This window comes from Physeter macrocephalus, chromosome 14 (genome assembly GCF_002837175.3).
Source record: "Physeter macrocephalus isolate SW-GA chromosome 14, ASM283717v5, whole genome shotgun sequence".
NCBI lineage: Eukaryota > Metazoa > Chordata > Mammalia > Artiodactyla > Physeteridae > Physeter > Physeter macrocephalus.
In genome coordinates, this window is record NC_041227.1 from 22,630,668 (window position 1) to 22,638,590 (window position 7,923).

The 7,923-nt window shown below is 37.1% G+C and overlaps 1 protein-coding gene across 1 annotated transcript in view; it reads left to right on the forward strand.

Moving 5' to 3' along the window:
• NCOA6 (nuclear receptor coactivator 6) overlaps positions 1–7,923 on the forward strand; it is a 110,586-nt gene that overhangs the window by 44,037 nt on the left and 58,626 nt on the right. Inside the window, exons 3-4 of the mRNA XM_055090467.1 lie at positions 783–888; positions 6,965–7,246. Coding sequence (XP_054946442.1) covers positions 7,012–7,246 — 235 coding nt within the window. The 5' untranslated portion in view covers positions 783–888; positions 6,965–7,011. The remainder of the gene's footprint in view (positions 1–782; positions 889–6,964; positions 7,247–7,923) is intronic.

The following is a 7,923-nucleotide window of genomic DNA, read 5'->3' on the forward strand; positions in this document are numbered from 1 at the left end:
GACTTATAACATTATACCAGAACATATAAGATTTTTAGAAATTTCATGTAGTGTCTGAAACATTTGTATTAACATATTTCCATACAAATAACCCAAAGAAAGTTTAGTATTAGTTGTTTTTTTTGTTTGTTTGTTTTTTTATACTGCAGGTTCTTATTAGTCATCAATTTTATACACATCAATGTATACATGTTAATCCCAATTGCCCAATTCAGATCTTCTGCCTATTTTTTGATTGGGTTGTTTTTTTTTTTTGTTATTGAGTTGTTTTTATATTTTGGAAATTAATCCTTTGTCAGTCACATTGTTTGCAAATACTTTCTCCCGTTCTGTATGTTGTCTTTTGTTTACAGTTTCCTTTGCTGTGCAAAAGATTTTAAGTTTAATTTGGTTCCATTCATTTATTTTTATTTCCGTTACTCTAGGAGACGAATCTGAAAAGAGATTGCTGCGATTTATGTCAAAGAGTGTTCTAATTTGACAGATTTAGAAATGAATGTATAGGGAGGGCTCTAAGGCTTAGGGTTCCAGTTTCATGATTCTGGTATATGTCCCTTAGTTTTGCTTCTGTATTCTTTGAATATCTTGGTGATGAGTGCTTTAAGATCTCAGGAAAAACAATACTCTTTGCAGATTTAATGAAAACCCTATTTTAACATTGTCTGAAGATGTCTAACTTGACTTGATAAATTGTGATATTTGCATTCTGATGCAAGGATGGATCACCTCTGTAATTTCTGTATAATATTGTACTTTTATTTTTCCTTTTTTTTTTTTAATAGAGTTTTTATTTGGCTGCTACCTTAAAATACAAGCCCTAAAAATGCCAGCTTGTTTGGACTTAGAAGATGACCTGGATAAATGATAAAAATTAAGAAAGACATTTTGGTGAGTGAAACCTTATGTGAGAGTGAGTATGGCTCAGCTTAATTCCAAGCAGTGGAATGACACTACCAAAGTTACATTGCAAAAATTCTCTACGTTTGAGTGCCTTCTGTTTCTCTGGGATTAAGACCTTGATCTCTTTTTTTCTTTTTCTTTTCTCTCTCAGGGAGTCCATAGACCTCCCAAGAGGCACATCATAACACTTAAATGCATTTTAAATACCTGGTCTTCTCCAGCACTACACCAAACCCAGTGTAGTTTACTGGGGCCTCGTGTTCTATCAGTCAATCTTGTGAGTCATGATTTAATTAGAAATTGAAAACTGATGGCCTGTGGGCCATATGCAGCTGCGGTGTGTTTCATTTGGCCAATAGAGTATTTTCCAGAAATGTAAATCAATTTTAAAATTTGGAGATTTTACTAAATATATGGATTTTAGTCTATTCTTAAAATTCAGAATATTAGTCCCGGGCCTGCACAACACCTTCTGTCCCTCCAGAAAGGAAGTAATAAAGTGGAGCAGAGTAGCAGCTGCTGAGCATAGATGGGTATGCAAATTTTCTATTGCCCAAACCATTCATACAGTATGTGCAAATGCATTTAATATTCAGTGTTCTTCTCTTATTTACTTTATGTGCCTGACTCCTGTAGGTATATGAATTTGTGATTTCTGAGGTGCATAATAGTGTCTTGTCTTTTTGCTCAAATGGCAGATAATCTGAATAGTCTGTGACAATCTTTTAACCATTATTCACATAGGAATCTGAATATATATAAATATACATATAAAATATATATTTAAATCTGAAAAGACTGGTGTAATTAATTAAATATATGTAATATATATGATATAAATTTATATATTTATAAATATATATGTTCAAATATGTTTATTTTTAAAACATACTATGATTTGGAAGATGTTCATAGATAAGCTTCTTAGCATTCCTGATGTCTGGCAGACTTTTACCATGGAGCAGTACTATGTTTCTGGTATGCTTGCTTTTTCCTTTTTTTTTTTTTTTTTGGCCACACCACATGGCATGTGGGGTCTTCCCCCACTAGGGAGTGAACCCGTGCCCCCTGCATTGGGAGCGTGGAGTCTTAACCACTGGACCTCCAAGGAAGTCCTCTTTTTCCTTTTTTTTTTTTTAAAAAAACCAATTAACTCTTTATTATGATCAATTTCAAATATATACAATTTATTAGTACAAATAAAAATGTAATGAACACCTGTATACTCATCACCTATAATTAGCCATTATTAACGTTTTGTTATATTTGATTAATCTGTTTTTTCCTCAGTTATTTTCAAGATTAAATTGTAGACATCATGACATTTTACCTCAAAATGCTTCCATATGCATCTCTTGGGACTTCCCTGGCAGTCCAGTCGTTAAGACTCTGTGCTTCCATTGCAGGGGGCACGGGTTTGATCCCTGATCAGGGAACTGAGATCCCTCGTGCCACGTGGCGTGGCCAAAAGAATAAATAAATGCTTCAGTATGCATGTCTTAAGAGACAATAAGAACATTGTCCAAAATAACCACAACACCATTATTATCACACCTAACAAAATTAGTAATAATTCCCTAATTATCCTAAAAATGTGCTTTGCATCTGTTTTTTTTTCAAACCAAGATCCAATAAAGTACTGTACATTGCATTTGATATTTTTAAAAAATATTTATTTATTTGGCTGCATTGGGTCTTAGTTGCGGCAGGCGGGCTCTTTGCTGTGGCATGGGCTTCTCTCTAGTTGTGGCACGTGGGCTCCAGAGCGCGTGGGCTCAGTTGTTGCAGCACACACGTGCTCTCTAGCTATGGTGTGCGGGCTCTAGAGTGCACAGACTTAGTTGCCGTGCAAAATGTGGAATCTTAGTTCCCTGACCAGGGATCGAACCCTCATCCCCTGCATTGGAAGGTGGATTCTTCGACCACTGAACTACCAGAGAAGTCCCCATTGCACTTGATTTTTAAGGCTCTTAAGTCTCTTTTAATGTAGAACAGTTTTACCCACCCTTTTTTTCCCCTGTGACCACTGACTTATTGAAGAGGCCAAGCCAATTGTGCTATAGAAATCCTACACTCTAGATTTGTCTTAATTATTTCCTCATGGTGTTCTTTAACTTGTTCCTCTGTCTCCTGTTAAAAACTTGTTAGATTCAGGTTAAACATTTTGGCAGGAATATTTCATAGGTAATGCTGTGCACTTAATATTGTACATAATTTCTGGTTGTTTCTCTGTTAATGATGCTGAGGTGGATCATTGCGTTCAAGTGGTAGAAGTCAAGTCTTTCCGTTGTGAAGTTACAGTTTTCCCTTTGCCAAGCAGCAGATATCTGGGATGATACTTTGACATCGTGTGACTATCCAGAACTCTGTCATATTTTCACATCGTGTTTTTTACTTACTGATGATCCTTGCCTGAATTATTTTATTAGGGATTGCAAAACTGTGGGTTTTCTAATGATACCATCTTTTTATATTTAAGTTGGCATTCTTCCATAAAAAAAGCTTTCCTTTATCAACTGGAGCTCTTTGGCTCCTGAAATGATTTCATTTGGAAATCTTTTTCATTCTACCTTGGACAAGTAGAATAAATAATATGCTTGCTTTTAAAATTTCCCCTGAATATCATATTTGTTTTTAGATTCTTTATAAAAGATCAAAATAGCCCCAATAAGAAGTTAAATCAGTAGGTAATCTGGAAATTATGTGGGTGAGCAAGATAACTGGTGGTTAATCTTAGCAAACACAAAGAAATAGCACATGCTCATGATAGATGACCATAGATAAGCAAATGAGTCTCTTGAGCTAGTCACCTATACTCTTGGAGAGAGTTTTCACTGAACTACATTTTCACTCAAAGATTACTCCATTATTTTGATAATAAATCCTTAGATTTTAAGTGGGCATTAATCTCAAAGAATATGTTACCTGGAAGAAGTTCCTTTTTTTTTTTTTTTTTTTTTTAAATAAATTTGTTTATCTATTTATTTTTGGCTGCATTGGGTCTTCGTTGCTGCACAGGGGCTTTCCTTAGTTTTTTTTTAAATAAATTTGTTTATCTATTTATTTTTGGCTGCATTGGGTCTTCGTTGCTGCACACGGGCTTTCTCTAGTTCCGGTGAGCCAGGGCTACTCTTCGTTGCAGTGCATGGGCTTCTCATTGCAGTGGCTTCTCTTGTTGCAGAGAACGGGCTCTAGGGTGCGTGGGCTTCAGTAGTTGTGGCTTGCGGGCTCTAGAGCACAAACTCGGTAGTTGTGGCGCACGGGCTTAGTTGCTCCACACGGGCTTAGTTGCTCCGCGGCATGTGGGATCTTCCCGGACCAGGGCTCGAACCCATGCCCCCTGCATTGGCAGGCGGATTCTTAACCACTGCGCCACCAGGGAAGCCCAGAAGAAGTTTCTTTAAAAAAATTTTTTTGTAGGGAAGGCCAGTACTTTTTTTCATAGACTGACTTTCTATTTCTTGGGTTTTTTTTTTAAGCACCTGTATAATGCCCATAGTACTGTTAAACTGGTAATTCCTGAATTTGAATTAGCTGACTTCTTGTCTACCAGTTGAGGGTTTTCCAAATCTGAATACACAGCCTTCGTGGCATGACCAACAACCTCTTCAGAAGACTATCAAAGTGCAGGTTTTTTAGTTGGTTTTCTCCTTTCCAGTTAAAGATTCTTTTGGAAAACGTGTCTTAAATTTTAAATTCCCTCTTGCAGTTGTTTCTCAACTTTGGAACAGCTGTTAAATAGCTACAGTTTTTCAGGCATTTTCAGCAATCAGACTTCTTTCTGCTGAGCAGCAGGGTTTTTTTGTTTTTGTTTTTGGCCTTACTGCGCGGATGCGGGATCTTAGTTCCCCGACCAGGGATTGAACCTGTGCCCCCTGCAGTGGAAGCACGGAGCACTAACCACTGGACCGCCAGGGAATTTCCAAGCAGCAGCTTTTAAGCCCTAAAAATCTTTTTTAGTTTTGTTTATTTACCTCTAAAGTTCTTTAATATCTGTAAAATGTAGATGGCAGTTGACTAATGGCAATGGTATTTATAAAGGATTTTCTGAAAGCTGTTTTTTTCTTTCTTTTTTTTAAAGCTATATCCTTTTTTTAATTGAATTGTATACTTTATTTTTTTTAATTTATTTATTTTGGCAGTTTTGGGTCTGTTGCTGCGCGCGGGCTTTCTCTAGTTGCAGCGAGCAGGGGCTACCCTTCGTTGCGGTGTGGGGGCTTCTCATTGTGGTTGCTTCTCGTTGCAGAGCATGGGCTCTAGGCGCACGGGCTTCAGTAGTTATGGCTTGCGGGCTGTAGAGCGCAGGCTCAGTAGTTGTGGCACACAGGCTTAGTTGCTCCGCGGCATGTGGGATCTTCCTGGACCAGGGCTTGAACCCGTGTCCCCTGCATTGGCAGGCGGGTTCTTAACCACTGTGCCACCAGGGAAGTCCTGAATGCTGTTTTTTCTTAACCACCCAAATTACACTGTTCCTTTGTAACACCGATGGTACTAGAAAAGGTTATAATTGCCAGACTATAAGACACTCTGCTCAAATGTAAATGTTTTTTTCCATATTTATTTACAACAGAGGAATTTTCCCCTTTAAAATTGCTTAGGTTTGGTTTTTGAAAAGGCTTTGCTCTTGAAGTTTAGTGATTATTTTTTTTTTTTTTTTTTTTTTTTTTTTTTTTTTTTTTTTTTTTTTTTTTTTTTTTTTTGCGGTACGGGGGCCTCCCTCTGTTGCGGCCTCTCCCGTTGCGGAGCACAGGCTCCGGACGCGCAGGCCCAGCAGCCACGGCCCACGGGCCCAGCCGCTCCGCGGCACGCGGGATCCTCCCAGACCGGGGCGCGAACCCGGTTCCCCTGCATCGGCAGGCGGACGCGCAACCACTGTGCCACCAGGGAAGCCCAGTGATTATTTTAAAAAGAAAAGTTAAACAGTTTTAAAAAGTTGATACTTTTTTTCTATTTATGCACGTAGTATAACCATATTACAGCATATTTAGCTTTGCATTTTCCTAATGACTTATAGCGTTTTTGGAAAATAGGAAAAGAAAATTTACCAACAATCTTACCAACCTAGCACAATCACTCTGCGTTTTAGTGGGTTTATTTTCAGTCCTTTTTTTCTTATCCATCTTCTAAAAAAAAAATAGCTGTAATTATGCTTTATATAGGGAATTTTTTTAAATTAGAAGATTTGTGTGAGGTTCTTATGTTTCCATACCATTCTTGCTTAACACAAATGCTGAAAATTAATATTCATTCATTCACTTTTGGGTTAAGAATGTGATCATCAATCCCAAAGATAATGGAGGAAATGGCCACATGGTGTGGTCTTTAATATTTGTACTCTTTGGTAGGCAACATAACTGAAAATAGCAGAAAATGTGACTTCCCTAGACCTAAAAGTTAAAAAGTAATTTAGTTCTGTCCTAGACATAGTTCTTTGCCTCTGTAAACATGTGTTAACCACTTATTTTCCTTTTGCAAAAGTATTTTAAAATTTTTGTGTCTTTGTTTTGTTTCTGAATCATTATTTTCAGCTATGCGACTATTAATAACCCTTTAAAAGTTGTTTTAAATGGTCCTCATGAAAGACTTTAGGATTTTAGGTAGTCCTGCATATGCTCTTAGTTAGGTCAAGTTGTCCTTTGCAGGTTAAAGCAGAGGGCTTTAGAAACCTTGGATGCTCTGAAGCTTTTTTTAGGACAGGAGTAAGGGGAGGCTTGGTGTCAACCCCAGTCTTGCTCTGTGGGGGTCAACCAAAGGCTTATATGAATTAATTCTCAGAAAATACCTATTTCATTTTCTTGTGATCTTTCATTCCCTTCTGCCCATATTCTAGGCTGACAAAGTAAAAGGAATTTTATTTAAAACTGGTATATTTTTATTTCTAGTATCTTTAAGAACTATTATAGAATATCTTAATTAAACTAGTTTATCCTCTGTAATTTCTTAATTTTTACAGTACTTCCTTATTACTTGGCAAATAAATTATAGTTTTCATAGAACTATAATTATACATTGTTGACTGTATAATTATGCATTGTAATGCTTTTTGTATCTTCTGTTTTCAAAGGTTTTTTTATTGTCCACTTGGCATATGCTTCTGGAATACTATTCACCATGGTTTTGGATGACCTTCCAAACTTAGAAGACATCTATACTTCCTTGTGTTCATCAACAGTGGAGGACTCAGAGATGGATTTTGACTCTGGACTAGAAGATGATGACTCAAAAAGTGATAGTATTTTCGAGGATTCCACAATCTTTGTGGCCTTCAAAGGAAATATAGATGATAAAGACTTCAAATGGAAATTGGACACAATATTGGAGAACGTGCCCAATTTGTTACACATGGGTAATTTGCTTTCTTTTTCCCTCTTGTTACTCTTTTTGTTTTTTTTTTTTTAACATCTTTATTGGAGTATAACTGTTTTACAATAGTGTGTTAGTTTCTCCTTTACAACAAAGTGAATCAGTTATACATATACATATGTTCCCATATCTCTTCCCTCTTGCGTCTCCCACCCTCCCTATCCCACCCCTCTCATGGTCACAAAGCACAGAGGTGATCTCCCTGTGCTATGCGGCAGCTTCCCACTAGCTATCTAATTTACATTTGGTAGTGCATATATGTCCCTGCCACTCTCTCACTTCGTCACAGCTTACCCTTCCCCCTCCCCACGTCCTCAAGTCCATGCTCTAGTAGGTCTGTGTTTTATTCCCATCCTACCACTAATCTCTTCATGACATTTTTTTTCTTAGATTACATATATATGTGTTAGCATACGGTATTTGTTTTCCTCCTTCTGACTTACTTCACTGTGTATGACAGACTCCAGATCTATCCACCTCATTACAAATAACTCAGTTTCATTTCTTTTTATGGCTGAGTAATATTCCATTGTATATATGTGCCACATCTTCTTTATCCATTCATCTGTTGATGGACAGTTAGGTTGCTTCCATGTCCTGGCTATTGTAAATAGAGCTGCAATGAACATTGGGGTGCATGTGTCTTTTTGAATTATGGTT